The sequence below is a fragment of the Schistocerca serialis genome, chromosome 5, assembly GCF_023864345.2.
Source record: "Schistocerca serialis cubense isolate TAMUIC-IGC-003099 chromosome 5, iqSchSeri2.2, whole genome shotgun sequence".
Taxonomy (NCBI): domain Eukaryota; kingdom Metazoa; phylum Arthropoda; class Insecta; order Orthoptera; family Acrididae; genus Schistocerca; species Schistocerca serialis.
Genome location: NC_064642.1, coordinates 422,310,626 through 422,329,386, shown reverse-complemented (window position 1 = coordinate 422,329,386; position 18,761 = coordinate 422,310,626). Strand labels below are relative to the sequence as shown.

General features: G+C 39.1%; 1 protein-coding gene across 1 annotated transcript in view; it reads left to right on the top strand.

Annotated features, from left to right (window-relative positions):
• LOC126481587 (alpha-aminoadipic semialdehyde dehydrogenase-like) overlaps positions 1–11,807 on the top strand; it is a 131,002-nt gene extending 119,195 nt beyond the window's left edge. Inside the window, exons 7-8 of the mRNA XM_050105446.1 lie at positions 6,472–6,681; positions 11,125–11,807. Coding sequence (XP_049961403.1) covers positions 6,472–6,681; positions 11,125–11,340 — 426 coding nt within the window. The 3' untranslated portion in view covers positions 11,341–11,807. The remainder of the gene's footprint in view (positions 1–6,471; positions 6,682–11,124) is intronic.
• Positions 11,808–18,761: the final 6,954 nt, after the last annotated feature.

The window sequence follows — 18,761 nt, the reverse complement described above, 5'->3', positions numbered from 1 at the left end:
GGAGAATTACCAGACAGGATGAGAAGGAAAGACTGACTGTTGGGGACTGCATCGGATGAGATTTGAAAACCTGAGAGCTTAAAGATGGAACATGGGGTAATATGCAAGAAAGACATCACTGCCAAAACATTATGGACAAGTTATTAAGAGTGGAAAGCTAAGTAGGATTGCATGTGATGGAGGTGGGGTGGGGTGGAGAAAAATAGATAAGACAGAAAATGAAAGATGTGGGAAACTAAATGGGAGTGAAGAAAGAATAGTTACTGTGAAGAAATGCTAAGACCAAAGAAATTAACATAAGTTAAGGCCAGGTGGGTGGTGTAAACAAGGCTTGTTGTAGTACCTGTTCCCACCTGTGGAGTTATGAGAAACCCATGTCTGGGGAAAGAATCCTGATGGCATGTGTGATGAAACAGAAACTGAGGTCATGACAGTCACACTGTAGAGCATGCACTGCAACAGGATACTGTATGTTCTCAGTGTACATCCACTGCCTATTCCCACTCATCCTAACTGATAACTAGGTGGTGATCATGCCAACGTTAAAGACCAAACAGTGTTTATGTAACAGCTGGTACATGACGTGTCATTACACAGGTGTCTCTCCCTTTGATAGTATATGTTTTGCTGATTACTGTCCTGGTATAGGCCATGGTAGGAGAGGGTGCATAGGGCAAGTCTTACAATGGGGATGGGCACAGGGGTAGGAGCCATAGGATAGGGAGATGAGTGCAAAAGGAGCATAATACCTGACAAGGATATTGCAGAGATTGGGAGGGCTACAAAAAAAGCTGTTCTAGGCATGGTGGACAACATGTCAGACAGAATTAACCTCATTTCAAGGCATGGTTTTAGGAAGTCAGAGCCTTGTTGAAGTATCTCATCAATACATTCAAGGCCAGGATAATACTGAATGACAAATGGAGTACTCGTAACCTGATTTTTGGAGGGCTCAGCAGTACCAGGATTGGATGTGCTGGTCCAGGAAATCTGCTTTTGGACTTGGCTCATGGGATAATTATGTCCACTGAAGATGATGGTCTATTGCTGTAAAGAGTCTGCATCAGAACAAATTTGTTTGTCTTGAATCCCAAAGCTGTATGGGAGGGAATGTTTGAAATGGTAAGGATAGCAACTGCCAAAGGCAGATACTGTTGTTTTTAGTAGGTTTAATGTGAACAGAAGTATGCAACTGATCATTAGTGAGGATGAGATCAATTTCAAGGATACCAGCATGAGATCTGGAATAGGATCATGTGAAATTTAATTGGAGTAATCTGTTCAGAGATTCTAGGAATTTTAAAAGCTCAGCTTCAACATGAGTCCACATGGAAAAGATGTCATCAGTGTATCTAAACTAAACCCAGGCCTGAAGGCTTATGGATCCCAGGAAAGTCCCTTCCAACTGAGCCATGAAAAGGGTTGCATAGGAGGAAGTCATCCTCCTTCCAATGGTTGTGCCCCTTATCTGTTTGTATGCCTGTCCCTCAAAGGTAAAGTAGTTGTTGGTAAGTATAAAGTTGATTAAGTCAAGCAGGAAGGATGTCATGAGTTTGAAATCAGTTGGGCACTGGCTGAACAGACAGACCATGTATGTTTGGGATGTTGGTTTAGAGGGAAGCGGCATCAATGGTGACAAGCAAGGTGTGTGGTGGGAGTGGGCACAAATTTCAGATGATCTAGGAAATGGAAGTCTTTGCACTATGGGTTGCAGGCGTTGATCAACTAAGGCAGATATACATTCAGTGGGTGCTTTGAAGTCCACACCTATGGGACAGCCAGTGTGATAAGGTTTGTGAATCTCATGAAGAAGGTAAAAGTTGAGGATGCATGGTTTGGGTGGGGTAAGAAGTTCTATGGAATGAGGTTTTGGTCCTTGTGAGGGGCCATAGATTTTAAGGAGGGACTGCAAGTCAGTTTGAATCACAGGGGTGGGATCTTGATTGTAGATGCTGTACATAGAGGTGTCAGACAGCTAGCATAGATCTTCACTTACATACCCCTGTTGGTCAAGTATCCCTTGTCTGCTGAGAGGATAATGATGGATTCATCAGCTTTTAGGGTAAAAAGACCCTGGAGTTCTGCAGAGGACAGGTTAGGGTCATGTTGTTAGGAACCCGAGGAAGCGTTGTGAAGCAGTGCTAGATGAGAGGAATTCTAGGAAGGCTTGTAAGTGAGTACACAACTTGCCACTCAGTATTATCCTGGCTTTAAATGTATTAATGAGCTACCTGAAAAGGATATGACTTCCTAAAATCATGCCCTGAAATGAGATTCATGCTTCTGACATTTTGCCCGCTGTCCAACATTTTACCCACTATAACTAGACTAGCTCTTCATTGCCCTCACAATCTCCACAATATCCTTGTCAGACCCTAACTCTTTCTGCACCCATCTCCCTGCCCTATGGCTCTTACTCTTTTACCACCTTCACTATAAGACTTACCACATGCACTCTCCTCCTACCACCTACACCAGCCTTAGCACTGGGAAAACATAAGCTATTGAAGTGGATGCTTGGGTGAGATACACCAAACAACACCTTATAATCAGGAGTTCACTTACTTACCTCTTCACACAATTAAGGCTTACAGAGAACTGGCTGGCGGAACTACGAAAAGATAATGTTTTGCTAGGTTCAAAGATGAAGCTCAGATTGATGCTGGTGTCGATCTCATCGGTGCCACATAACACCCCCACTGCAGTACGGAGTACTCCAGAGAGGCCGGGGAGGGTGACCATGTCGTCGGCAGGGGTGGTCCACGGGAACCGAACCACGGTCAGCTCGACAGTGTCATCGGCGAGCTGTGTTGGTAGATGATGTGAAGGAAGGTCCAGCCACCAAACCTGGAAGTCGTTGAAGCACACTGGGCGTCGTACTGGGCGTGCTGGTCATGTGGCGACAGGTAGGCCGGCAGTTTACAGGAGGAACGGAGCGATGACGACGATGTCTCCGGTGGGCGTGGTGAACACACGAAGCATGTCCAGGTCGACGATGGGTGAGAGGGGAACACATTTCACGAGGTGGCAGGGAATGGTGGAGGTTGTGTCATGAGCAATGAATGAAGGGATACAAACAACGAACAGTGTGTCATCGCATAGTATGGGGACAGGCACAAACACCTCGGGTAGCTGAGTCCGGGGCATCGACCAGGTCAGCAATCAAGTGCTCCTGATCGTGCCGGTGGGTGATAAGGCACAGAAATCTGGTTGATTCGTCGAGTTTGAAATGGTCGAACACTTCGTCCACAGTTTTGAACCAGGTCGTTGCCCTGTCAGGATTGAACGGCAGCAGCATCAGTAAGCGTTGTAGAACGTTTGGAAGAACAGGGTGCGTTGAACTCATCGGGGCACGGCCTGAAACGAGCTGTTGTTGCTGCAGTATTCCAGGAGGGTGTGTCTACAGGGTATGTAGTGATGATGGCTAGTCAAGTGGCTGCGTGAAAGTGACATGTTGTGGTTGAGCGCGATCCGTCATGACGTGGAAGGCCGATGCGGGTGAGACACCGTAATGTGTCAATTGCGGTTGCAGAAGGTCCACTGGAGATAGTGCGGGGGCAAAAGGTGAGAAAAAGTTCAAAGTTTGATAACGCGTGCCAGTCCATGGAAAACTTGATGTGCGGTCAGAGTCGGAGCCACTTGTATTGCAGGAAGGCTGCAGAGGTATGGGCTGTCCAAAAGCACAGTGAGGAAAACGATGTCGAACATTGGGCAAAATGTGTGAATGTTCACTGTTCATAGTCACTTCACTCAAAACAGTGTGCGGACAAGGTGAATGTCGTGGCACAAAACACTGAGGTGTAGCAGTAGGACGGAGATGGAGGTCAGGCACAGATAACAAGCCATTGTTCCTGTTGCAGGCCAAGGTATTGAAGCAGGAAGGCATGTGCTGATGCTGAACTGAGGCAGGTGTGAGTGTGGTTGGATGCTGAGGAGGTTGACCTGTGAACAAAGCAGTTCTGGCCACATGGCAGGAATCCACGTGGTACTGCATGGATTGCAGCATGGCAAACTGTTGTCCTGGCAGCGGTAGGTTATCCAACGGAGCATTTGCAGAAATCGGCATTGATCCTTCACTGCACAGAGATCCGTAAGAGGTAACTGCATCGTCGATAAGGAAGGGCACATGTGGCGGGAACAAAGGCGTCTGATAGCTGGAGTCATGCACACTCCTAACCTCACTTATTGTTGCACGCATGAAAACGTCTGGCGAAATCGGCGTAATCGACGAGTGAGAGGCATCGTGTTGCAGTCCTGGTGGGTGTACATCGCCCGCAACACGATGCATGTGGATCACAACATCCGGCTTTAGGCGTTGGGCTGAAGCGATTGTTCGAATGTTGTGTTGATGTAATATGCACAAAAATAACTGACATGGAGGCCGCGGACACAGTAAAATGGCAAAAATGGAATACGTTACAACTCGGGGTCACCAGTGAGGTGCATGCTCGGGTGTGATACACCAAACAGCACCTTATAATCAGGAGTTCATTTATTTACCTTTTCACACAAGTAAGGCTTACAGAGAACTGGCTGGCAGAACTACACAAAGATAATGTTTTGCTAGGTTCAAAGATGATGCTCAGATCAATACTGGTGTCGATCTCATCAGCGCCACACTATCAAAGGGTGAGGCACCTGTGAAATGACAAATGTTGTATACCAACTGTTATGTAAACACTGTTTGGTCTTTCACATCAGCATGACCACCACAAAGTTATTTGTTAAAACCAATGGGCATAGGCAGATGGTGTATATTGTCAAAATGCAATATCCTGCTGGACAACATGCTCTATAATGTAACAATTGTGACCTTGGTGCCTGTTTCACCACACATGCCATCTTTTTGCCCTTATTAACTCTTATACAATGTTTTGGCAGTAATCTTCCACCTGTAACTGCTCAGGTCTTCAAATCTCATCTGGTGCAGTCCCCAACAATCAGTCTTTCCTTCTCATGCTGTCCTGTAAATCTGCTCTGACCTGGCGCTCTGGGTTTCTTTTATGAATTCTTGCCCTTTTCCTAAACCTAATCTGTCCCTTTCCTACACACCTCTTCCTTCCCCTTCAACCCTTCTGCTAGAATAAGGAGCCACTGGTTCTAAAAGCTTACAAACTATAATACTTTTCATATGTTTGTTTTCCTGCCACCACTTGGTGAGTAGATTTTGTATTTATCCAGTTACTTGATATTTTCAAAAATGAATTATTTTCATATGAAAGTTATAGGATTGACCAGGTACTGGACCATGAACCTACAGATCTATGGTCTTACATTTACCCAGCCAGTGAAGAAGACACCTTACTGTAACATAACACAGACCAAAAGTTATTTCCCTAAATCACTCCAGGCAAATGCCGGGATGGTTCCTCTGAAAGGGCACCTCCGACTTCCTTCCCTAATCCGATGAGATCGATGACCACACTGTCTGGTCTCCTTCCCCAAACCAACCAACCAACCAAAAGTTATTCTGAAGCAAAAACGTGTCTGCTGTAATGGAAATGTAATTTCAGAGGTTAATTAGAGCTAATACAAGACTTGTCGGTAACTATCTCTTTTATTTTGCCTAACTTTGTCCTTTTCCCAAATAAATGCTCAATGTTATCACTATGGTAGAAGTATGAGGGGACTTCAAAAAGTGAGTTACACATTATTGCAGTAATCCAAAAATTTTTTATTGAATGCTGCACTTTACACCTCAAAGGGATACACATACCTTAAACTGTTTTTCTATGTAATCAGCAAGGGTCTGAGAACAATGACTGGAATGGCCTACAAATTGTTCAGTTCCTTCATAGTAGAGATCCACTCCTAGGGCAAGGAGTCATTCGAGTACTGCTGTGAGAACATCCTCATCCTTAGAAAAATCTCTTTCCGTCCAGATGTTCTTTCAGCTTCCTTGAAAGATGGAAAACACATGGTGCAAGATCTGGCTTTTATGATAGATCACTGTCACCCACATGTGTGCAACCCTGATCAAATTGTTGGTGCCCTTTCAGTATGCCTGAACATCAAATTGTATTTGGTCCATATAGCACCAGAATTTCATGGAGAATCTGTGTACAGTTTAGACATTGTGGCTACAAGACTCATACTGTCCCATGTAATTCAGTTTTGGAGCATGTTTCCAATTGCTATGCCCTTTCATTCTCATGCTGTGATGCACCTGTTATTTGTACTGTAACAGAGCTGTGTCTGCAGGAAACCCAGAATATGTTCTCCCTTCTGATGGTGTGCCATTCTTGTTGGGCAATGGCTGTAGTGTGGAATGACCTGCTTTTGGAAGTCTCTATGTGTGCATCAAATATTACTACCTTAATGTATTTTCTACAAACCTCAAATTCATTGCAGTTACTAGTTTCATACTTTATTACCTGGAAATCATTTGTTTTCTTGTAATACCCAATATCATCTAATAACTGGTAAGACTTTTACAGAATAGCAATAAGTTGACTGACTTCTACTTTACAGGTTGTGGATAGACCAGGATTTTTTGTTGAACCAACAATTATAACGGGACTGCCACATGATGCCAGTGTAGTGCAGAAGGAAACATTTGCACCAATTGTCTATGTCCTGAAAACTGCAAATGTTGATGAGGCAATAAAATGGAATAATGAAGTTAAGCAAGGTTTATCATCCAGCATTTTCACATCAAGCCTGGAAACTGTTTTTTCAAAGGTAAGTACACCAATCCTGGTTGAATATGACATGTGACTTTCTTTAAAATATATGTAACTTCTATATCTTCTTTCACATAATTCTTCAGGAAAAGGCAATCTTATTCAGGAGTTTTGTCAGAGAAGAGATTGTTACTTGGTCTCTTGAAGAACTTCATTGTATGCATTCCTCCCTCCCTCTCTCTCTCTCTCTCTCTCCCTCTCTCTCTCTCTCTCTCTCTCTCTCTCTCTCTCTCTCTAACACACACACACACACACACACACACACACACACACACACACACTGTAGAATTAATTTTTAGGCAGTTTCAGGTATCTAATTTCCATTTGACCAAATTGGTCTAAGTTGGCAAAGTGAATGTGTTGTTGTTGTTGTTGTTGTTGTTGTTGTAGTTGTTGTCTTCAGTCCAGAGACTGGTTTGATGCAGCTCTTCATGCTACTCTATCCTGTGCAAGCTTCTTCATCTCCCAGTACCTATTGCAACCTACATCCTTCTGAATGTGCTTAGTGTATTCATCTTTTGATCTCCCCTTATGATTTTTACCATCCACACTGCCCTCCAACACTAAACTGGTGATCCCTTGATGCCTCAGAACATGTCCCATCAATCAATCCCTTCTTCTAGTCAAGTTGTGCCACAAGTTTCTCTTCTCCCCAATTCTATTCAATACCTCCTCATTAGTTATGTGGTCTACCTATCTAATCTTCAGCATTCTTCTGTAGCACCACATTTCAAAACTTTCTATTCTCCTCTTGTTCAAACTATTTATCATTCATGTTCCACTTCCATACATGGCTACACTCCACACAAATACTTTCAGAAACAACGTCCTGACATTTAAATCTATACTCGCTGTTAACAAATTTCTCTTCTTCAGAAATGCTTTCCTTGTCATTGACAGTCTACATTTTATATCCTCTCTACTTCGACCATCATCAGTTATTTTGCTCCTCAAATAGCAAAACTCATCTACTATTTTAAGTTTCTCATTTTCTAATCTAATTCTGTCAGCATCGCCTGATTTAATTCGACTACATTCCATTATCCTCGTTTTGCTTTTGTTAGTGTTCATCTTGCATCCTACTTTCAAGACACTGTCTATTCTGTTCAATAGCTCTTCCAGGTCCTTTGCTATCTCTGACAGAATTACAATGTCATCGGTGAACTTCAGAGTTTTTATTTCACCACCAATGATTTTAATTCCTACTACAAATTTTTCTTTTGTTTCCTTCACTGCTTGCTCAATATCATCATCATCATCATCATCATCATCATCATCATCATCATCATCATCAGCCAATTCAATCACTAGATGATGTGGCCTCTTCGAGTCGTGGATTCAGGTAGGCTTTCAGAAGTCTTCTCCAAGTGGGACGGTCTTGGGCAGTTCTCTGCCAGGTGTTACCAGCGATCTTCTTGATGTCTTTGTCCCATCTGTCTGGTGGTCTTCCTCTAGGCCTCCGATGCTCTCTCGGACTCCACTCCAGTACTAACTTCGCCCATCTTGCTCAATATACAGACTGAATATTGGGGATAGGCTGAAGCCCTGCCTCACTCCCTTCCCAACCACTGCTTCCCTTTCATGCCCCTCGACTCTCATAACTGCCATCTGGTTTCTGTACAAATTATAAATAGCCTTTCGCTCCCTGTATTTTACCCCTGCCACCTTCAGAATTTGAAAGAGAGTATTCCAGTCAACATTGTCAAAAGCTTCCTCTAAGTCTACAAATGCTGGAAATGTAGGTTTGCCTTTCCGTAGTCTATCTTTTAAGATAAGTTGTAGGGTCAGTATTGCCTCACGTGCTCCAACATTTCTACGGAATCCAAACTGATTTTCGCTGTGGTCGGCTTCAACCAGTTTATCCATTCATCTGTAAAGAATTCGTGTTAGTATTTTGCAGCCATCACTTATTAAACTGATAGTTCATTAATTTTCACATCTGTCAACACCTGATTTCTTTTGGATTGGAATTATTATATTCTTCTTGAAGTCTGAGAGTATTTTGCCTGTCTTATACATCTTGCTCACCGGATGATAGAGTTTTGTCAGGGCAGGCTCTCCCAAGGCTATCAGTAGTTCTAATGGAATGTTGTCTACTCCCAGGGCCTTGTTTCGACTTAGATCTATCAGTGCTCTGTCAAACTCGTCATGTAGTATCATATCCCCCGTTTCATCTTCATCTTCATCCTCTTCCATTTCCATTATATTGTCCTCTAGAACATCGCCCTTGTACAGACCCTCTATATACTCCTTCCACCTTTCTGCTTTCCCTTCTCTGCTTAGAACTGGGTCTCCATCTGAGCTCTTGATAATCATACAAGTGTTTCTCTTTTTTTCAAAGGTCTCTGTAGTTTTCCTGTAGGCTGTATCTATCTTACCCCTAGTGAGATAAGCCTCTACATCCTTACATTTGTCCTCTAGCTATCCCTGCTTAGCCATTTTGCACTTCCTGTCAATCTCATTTTTGAGACATTTGTATTCCTTTTTGCCTGCTTCATTTACTGCATTTTTATATTTTCTCCTTTCATCAATTAAATCCAATATTTCTTCAGTTACCCAAGGATTTCTACTAGCCCTAATCTTTTTACCTACTTGATCCTCTGCTGCCTTCACTATTTCATCTCTCGAAGCTACCCATTCTTATTCTACTGTATTTCTTTCCCCCATTTTTGTCAATCGTTCTCTAATGCTATGCCTGAAACTCTCCACAACCTCTGGTTCTGTCAGTTTATCCAGGTCCCATCTCCTTAAATTCCTACCTTTATTATTATTATGAATTTGGTATTATTGTAATTGGTGGGGCTAAAGCTGCCTTATTTATACCCGCTCTAAGGCTATTCTGGTAGCTGTTACATAATTTGGTATGGCTATCTTGGGAGCAGATCTGTAAATTTTGGATGGCACCATTGTAGTATACAGGTTCTTTGTTAGTCATGTACATGTTCAGTAATATTTGTGTGACGTACATTCTAAGCTGTGCCATTTAATTGACCACGGCCTTGCTTTTATGAGGAAGATTTGTAGTCTCCTTTCAACATAGATGTAGTTTTGGATCTCATGAACTTTGAAATACACACAGAGGTTGCCAAGGTTTGCAGTGCTGACAGCATGCACATTTCGTACAAATATGTTTGTTATAATCCTTTTTGTCATTGTTCTACTTACCATCATTTTCCCCACTCGGCTATTTAGCCTCAGGAAGAAAATTACGTAACCCTGCTACCACTTTTGTATATGGTTCCTGCAAGCCATGAAGCCCCTCCTGTGCCTTTTCTTTACTTTCCTTAATTCTACCAATGGATTTTTTTTTAAATTTATGTCTCCTATCTATATGACATAAGGTACTTGAGGATGCTGGTTTTTTTTCATTTTTTCCAATCTGCTGGATCTCTAATCACAAAAAAGTCTAAAAGTAAAGAAATATGAGATCTCATTGCAGTTTAAGGGACTTCTTTTCATCTTAACTCTCATGTTTCATAAAATTGAGTCTCTCAAATACCTGTTGTTCATTATACAGCAAATCACATGAGAATAGTATTTAGTAAATGCCATGAAGCATTTGTTCAAATCTGATTGCTATCCTCACCTGACAAGCTTCAGCATAACCATAATTCTGGACTTAGGAGTCTTTTCCCTCCAACTCCTGCAAAACCTCACCTGCTGTCTATGTTTATCTCAATGTACTACTGCACATGTCCTCCTAAGGGTTAACTTCTGCATCCATCAGTTCTTTCACTCTACTTTAACCTCATATCCTGCACAAAATTGATTATCCTGACTGTCTTACCAGTTAAGCATTTCTTCCACTGAATGTGTTTCTGCCTCTCACTATACAATATCATTCAAGATCACAATCTTATTAATCAACTGCTTCACTTATTCATTCCATTTAACAAGAAACAGATTACCTAAAATCCTAAAACTTCCCAGAATCAACTTCCTCTCTTCAACTGACTTGAACTATACATTTGTCTGTTCCTATAATTGTTCATCACCCCTGATTACTGTAACTCTTGCCCATCTAAGCAGCCCTGTTGTAAAAATTTGCCCTACATTCTCTGTCATTATCAACAACTCGGGTACCACAACAGTTGAAATTACAAACACAAGATGCAAGGAGACACATGATCTATCAGCCTAATTTGTAGTAGTACTCCTTTCATAATCACAGAAGCAACAAATAAACTAAAGTCACTCACCTGAATACCAACTAAACAAGCCAAACCAGTTTTCCAAATTCATACAGCACTTTGTATGTTACCTTTGTGCTTGACACAGGAGATCTAGCCTGCTTCAAGCTGGTGAGATATTTTAATGTCATCTTTAATTCTTCATTAATATACCCAAATCCCTTCCATTAAATACTAAGTGTCTAGGTGGAAATAAAAACACAATTTGTCATTCAGTTGGACAACTAAACAAATATTTTTCTTCTTTTCAGTGGCTTGGGCCAAAAGGCTCTGACTGTGGGGTCGTGAATGTGAACATCCCAACAAATGGAGCTGAAATTGGAGGAGCATTTGGTGGGGAGAAGCACACTGGTGGTGGCCGTGAATCTGGTTCTGATTCCTGGAAACAATACATGAGGCGTGCTACTGTGACTATTAATCACAGCAAGCAGTTGCCTCTTGCTCAGGGCATTAAGTTTGATATATGAAATCTAATATGTGTAAAATATGTAGTATAATGTTCTACAATAACTCTACAGATCTCTGATAATATTAAATAAAACCTTTAATCAAACAGAAATGGATATAAATGACCTCCATTAACAGATGTTTGAAAATTTCATATTATGAATCACATCCAAAACCTATGACTAGCCTCTTATAAAATGAAAACAGGTTTGTCTTGATATGATAACTTTTGTCTCATTGAAGGAAATATTTCATTTGATAAGTACTTTTTTATAGGTACAAGGTGGGCAAAATAAAAGTGTCCTGGTAAATATTTCATGCACCTTAAGATATACAATAATACTCACATCATCTACAATTGGGCTGGACAATGTAAGATAGGTTGTCTATTTTAAGGTGCATGAAATAGTTTTCTGGGTGAGTTTTATTTTTTCTAACGTTACTTTGAAACTGAAACCAGAAAACATTTTATATTATGTACACTACAGTAGACTGATAACAGGCAACTATGTTAAATTGGAATGAGTTACTATGGAATACATTCAGAAAAAAAGTTTAAGTGATTGTCTAAATTAAAATTGTATTATTACACAAAATTTATTACCTAACACACATATTAGATATGGCTCTAGTTTCTAGTTTTAATTTCTGATGACTAGAAAATATTTAATTTGTTTAAGGACAAGAAATGTCATTCACCTTAATAAGTACTGAAAAAATATAAATATAAGAAATACAAAATGTATAAATTTACAGTCACCTGTAACTTTTGAAGATACAGCTCTTTGCAAATTTTCCTATTAATTTTACATATATCATTTATGGTTATAATGTCCTCGCATTTCTTACATTTTATGAAAGATCTCTCTCTACTGGATAAATAGTTGATCATATACTCCCAAAGTTCAATGTAACTCACATTTTCTCACAAAACAAACTGCAGAAAACTTCAGCAATAAATAACTATTACTACTTACTGGTATCTCTTCTTCATAATTCATTCTTTACACTGGCATTTGAATTATTCTTCACCCATTCAGGATTTCAACTGAACTGAGGTAGTAGAAATGATGGGAAATAGTTTCAGTCCTACTTGTTTCATTACCTGTGGGAAGATGACAAATAATGCAATGAAATACCACCATCTGAAAATAAGTAGTCAGTAGCACAAATGTTTTGTTTCAAAATTAATTGTTTTGCATTGTCTTCTTAGTGGAGAATAAATTTGTATTATATAGTAAAAGATCACATAATTTAATTGTTGATGCAACTGCCATTCAAATACATCAATTTAAAATGAGCTGTTTCCAGTACTGTCTCAAATGTACATATGCAAAAGAACACCAAACAGGAAACCTCCTTCATAATTTCCTTGAATCCATGGTTTTCTGTGAGTGATTTCCACTGCCTGGGGCATAGTGAGTCTTGGCAATGTTGATTACCTATACTTTGACTTTTGTATTGTCATAAATCATGAATATGCTGCTACCAACAACTCATTGAAATTAGTCAGCTTCGAACATGAAACATAAACTGAACTGACTCACCACATTTTGCACAATTTTACATGAAGAAATATGTCCAGATAGGACAAAGATACTATTATTTATTAAATGAAAAACATTTAACACTGAACCAATGTGAGAACTATTGTATTCCAATGAATGAGACAGAATTAAAATTGCCAGACTTATCAAATAAATAAAAGTGTATAAATTTAAAAAGTTTTAGTGTATCAGGATTTTTGAGTGTAATTGGATGTTTGTTCTCATAGTGTGCAAAATAATGAGCGTAAATAGCCACCAATCAGAGGCAACTGAGCAATAAATTGTGTATTACATTCTGTTACAAGAATCAGTGGTTATCTTTAACTCTGCTCTATGCCATTTGAAGACAAGTGATCACAAACTGGATGTCAGTGTGTCTACAAGTGCAGGTCTCCTCAATAGTTTAAATAATTGCTATGCCTATTATCAGTCATTAAGAGCCAAGTACAATCTAATTATTATCTTTTTTTTGTTATACATTGTCTGATCAACCAGCATTTAATTATCATGACAAAAATCCAGGCTTAAAAAAAATCAACAATATTTATGGAAACTGTAACACTGCCAAATCTCCAGTGAATTTATATTAGATATTGATACACCAAATTATGGATCAACTTTACAGAAATAGTTTGCTATATGTAACATGTTTTAATAATGGAATGGTTACTAATTAAGATAATAATGTTTATTTCAACTGCTTATGATTTTGTTAATTAAAAATGAAATTTAATATGCCACCATACAATACAATGTATAAAGTGACACCATTCTTAAAAAACTTACAATAAATTTATTTCAGTCTTATTGAACTTCCAACAGGCTTAGGTCAAAGAATAAACAGCAACTAATTACAAAACAATGTTGGTATCAGATTTTTTTAAAAGTTGATCATTTCTAGTCACAATAGGTAACATCTCAATCTTCTACACGTACTATTACAGACAAGGGAAGGCCACAAGCAAAAGTCCAATGATACTGAACACACATGGATCTAGCAACAAATAACCACAGATGAGCCTCAATGATGTTAAATAGTACTGCCGTTACAATGACATTTTCACATGGTGTCTTTTGAAGTAGTTTGACAGTTTAAATTTAATTACTATTTCTTGTAGCCTTACAACCACCCTCTGCCTTACTTCTTCACTACCACCTAAGGATAGTGTCACTGTTGTGAACACCCCTGATTGACATTTTACTTTCTTAAAGTCAATGAGTGGAGGTGATCCATGACACTGAAAGAAACAAAAAACATTCATTTAACTTCACCACATTCACAATCATGTGTACCTGTAACAAGAAAACAAATCTTTCTTTGCGTCTGTGTGAAACTCATGATGGCAAATAGAACTCTGTTGTTCTCAATACTGCATGCAATGTAGTTTCATAATGGCCTCAGCTTCTTGTTATTGTGGTATTTGGGTCAAACTGCACTACCTACATGAAAATGCAACAGAAGAAATAAGATTTCTGTAACTGGACACAAACACAACATAAGAATTGAGGTCATTGCACAAACACATTTGTATGACATTTTCTGCTCCTCATGCAGAAATAAGAACACAAATCAGACTGAAGTAACAAAATTCAAAATTGATTGCAGTGACATCTATCTGTTTCACCACTTATCCATGCCTTAACCATTACTACCTCAGAGAGACCAGCTTGATTCTCCTTACAGGTCAGATAACAGCTTAAAAACATTGAAATGGAAGTACTGTTTATTCCAATGGTAACAGCCACATTTTTTGTGTTTTCATATCAAACTTTTTGCGCACTGCATATTTCACACGGATACATCAACATTTGATACAATGTATGTTGTAATGCTTATTAAATGATAGCTCCTGGAACAGAGGAAAGAGTTGAAAGGAAAGGCTAGTAAGGCTTAAGGACAAAGGAAAAGTCTCCCAGGACCCCACATCAAGGGAGACTTACAAGACACATTGAGGTTAAAATGTTTTCAAATGAATCTTTCACTCTGAAGCAGATTGTGTGCTGTTTGGATACTTAGTGGTAGATTAAAACTGTGGGGCCAAGAGGGACTGTAATCCACAACATTAACTTTCTTGCACGATGCTCTTACCAATTAAGATATTCAGGCATGGGTCATGACTCACACTCACAGATAGGTTCTGGTGTAACAGAGAGACGCTAGCAGAAGTAGGGCAATGAGAGTGCGTTTTGAGTCATGCCTAGATAGTTCTGTTAGTAACAGTATTGCCCACAAGAGGAAAGGTTCTAGGTTCCAGTCCAAATCCAGCACACATTTGTAATTTGCCAGACAGTTTCAGATCTTATCCAGTACCTACAATTCACTGTACCATCTTATTGTGAATGATAAGTCTCCATTACCTTAGGTTCTGGGTGACTAACCTTAAGCTCTTACCAGTCTTTGTTGTTGTCTCTGCATTCTCTGAGCTTCAAATTTTATACTAAATGCTATAAAATGGACCAGTTACTGACAGTGCTGTCTGCCACAACTATAAATAATGTCTGTCTCCTAGCAATCAGATAAAATCAACAGTTTTTACCCAGTATATGATGCTGCTTCTCCTTGATAATATCAAATTAGGACCTGTGTACCACTGATGGCTTAGATTAAGGAGAACATCTAATAAGAAACAATTAGGTCTGTATTTGGGAACACAACTTCACACAATATTAGTGTCAGATAACAACAGTAAAATGTCACATTTTACCTTCGTTTATTCTTCTCTATATCCAAATATGTAGCATGAAAAAAATCTTACCTTATTACACCCAATATATCTGCTCCTTAAAGAAGTCATTCCAGCAGTGTGCAATTTTTACTTACATATGCTTTTGCTAGTGCTAGAACACAACTATTGTGATTAGCTCTCTCTCTCTCCAAACTGCTAATGGAGATAGACAATGCAAGACTGAAAAAAATTGATAGTCTTCATTTTCCTCTTTGTAAATGAGAAAACAGAAGAAGGTAGACAGTGATGAGCATACTATTTTATCTGTGGTTAATGTTACAGCAGGCTGAGATTAGTCACTGAATTATTATTTGACATTTTATTAAAAACTTCATGAACATAATTCCTATTTGTGGAATGTTACACCAGTAGTGCACCAGGGTGGGGATGGTTAGTGATTAAACAAGCAAATCAAACATGCTATCTTACGATATATGAGGGATAGGTTGAGACTGTCAGTGCTGTATATCAGTTTTGACATGTGACATAGTGATGTTGTGAGATCTGATGTCATTTGTGTAAGTGGAGATACTGGAAAACAGAAACAAAATTTATTTTTTCTTCTATAATATTTTTTTAGGGATCTAGGTAGTGGTGACAAACTTGTCTGTAATTTACCCAAAGGTCTAGTTTAGGTTGGAAGCTGATAGTTTGGTTGTGGATTGCTGAAGCCAACAAATGTCAATACAAAATCTAGTTATGAGAATCTGTAGCACAGCATGAGATATAGATTAGGCTCAAATGTGAAAGTTTGGTTATGAGTTGGCAATTCCAATGAATGTGATGTCATGATGATAACTCTTATTATGATGGCGAACGGGCAAACATTGTATACATACTAGATTTCAATTAATTTTGTATGTGCATTGTTTTGAAGAAGTCATGTACACACACACACAAAACAAGCGGGTGCGTGCAACAGCATAATGAATTTTAAGCCAGTTGAGCTAATTTCTATTTCATCAGCTTGGGTTACATTGTAAAAATTGACTATATCGTTATGAACTGGGTAGTATTGTGATTGTTGGTGCTAAGGCTACCTTATTTTTACCTCCTATGGCTATCTAGTAAACTGTTCTGTAATTTGGCAAGGTAACATCAACATTATTTGGTGCACCCCCTTGTAATATATTGGTTGCCTGTTAATGAGGTAATATTGAGTACCTTTACTAATTTAATTTTTTCATGACCTTCACTCTAATACTGTGGAAATTAACTGGCTTTGTCCTTCCTTTTATGAGGAAGCTTTATAGTTTCCTTTCAACATGAGTATTGAAATAAACAGAGGCTAAACATTGCCAAGGTCTTCTATGCTGACAGCATGCACATTACACACACACACATGTTTATACCATTACCTTTTTTACACCTACATCTACACTATGCAAACAACCATGAGGTGCATGGCAGAGGCTATGTCCCATTGTACTGGTTATTGGGGTTTCTTCCTATTCCATTCACATACTGAGTGCATGAAGACTGATTGTTTGAATCCCTCTGTGCATGCATTAATTATTCAAATCTTTTCCTCATAAGCCTTATGTGATTGATATGTAGCAGGTGATACTAAATTACTGGTGTGCTCATTTGAAGCCAGTTATTTAAACTTTGTTAACAGACTTTCTCAGGATAGTTTACAACTGTCTTCAAGAGTCTTCCAGTTCAGTTCCTTCAGTATCGCTGTGACTCTCTCCCACGGATTAAACAAACCTGTGACCATTCATGCTGCCCTTCTTTGCATACATTCAATATCCCCAGTTAATCCTATCTGGTACATGACACACACACTCGAGCAATATTCTAGAACTGATCACATGAGTGATTTGTAAGCAATCTATTTTGCAGACCAATTGCACTTCCCCAGTATTCTACCAATAAATTGAAGTCTACCACCTGCTGTACCACAACTGAACATATATGATCATTCAATTTCATATCCCTACAAGGTATTATACCCAGGTATTTGTATGAGTTGGCCAGTTCGAGTGATGACTCATTGATATTATAGTCATAGGATACTACTCATTTTGTGAATGCAAAGTTTTACATTTCTGAACATTTAGAGCAAGTTACCAATATCTGCACCACCTTGAAATCTGACTGAATATTTATGCAGTTTCTTATAGATAACTGCAAAATATGCAAGGTCACTAATGTACACCATGAGCAGCAAGAGTCCCAACACACTTCCCTAGGGCACACATGAAGCTACTTCTACATCTCACAATGACTCTCCATCCAAGATAACAAAGATAACATGCTGTGTCCTCCCTTCCACAAAGTCCTTCATCCAGCAACAAATTTCACTTGATAGCCCATATGATCATACTTTTGACAATAAGCATAGGTGTCGTACTGAGTCAAATGCTATTCAGAAAACAAGAAATACTGCATCTACCTGACTACCTTTATCCAAAGCTTTCAGAATGTCATGTGAGAAAAGTGAAAATTGGGTTTCACGTGATTGATGTTTTCAAAATACGATTCTAATTGGCATTGAGGAGGTCATTCTGTGCAAAATATGTCATTACGTTTGAACTCAGAATATGTTCTAAGATTCTACAACAAATCAGTGTCAAAGACATTGGAAGGTAATTTTGTGGAACACTTCTACTGCCTGACTTGTAGCCTTAACATACAACCAGAATTTCTTTGGGTTCTGTGAAAGATCATTTAACAACATTCTGCTACAGTAGTCACTGAAGGCATCATGCATTGCTCTGTTGAAAGCCAAACGTTTTTCATTCAGCATCTCTCTATTTATAGTCCTATGCTTTGTTTTACACCTATTATGCAGTAATCTATGTTTCTTTAGAACCTTCTTTACAGTGTCTATACCATGGAGGTCCCCTCTCATTATGAAATCCTCTACTGGAAATTTATCTATCCTGTGTATGATCAACCATAATTCCTCTACATTATCCTGCCTTGTGCTGGAAGTTTTAAGTTCCTCACTGAGATATGACACTACTGCTTTTTTATCTAGTTTACTGAACACAAATAACTTTCTGCTTGTTTTAGTTGTCCTATGTACTTTGGTAATCATTGTTGCGAGAACAGCGTCACGGTCACTGATACCAGTTTCATTATGGGCATACTCAAAGCAGCCACATATATTTATTGCCATTAGATCCAGTATATTAACATCATGATTGGGGTTCCCAACTA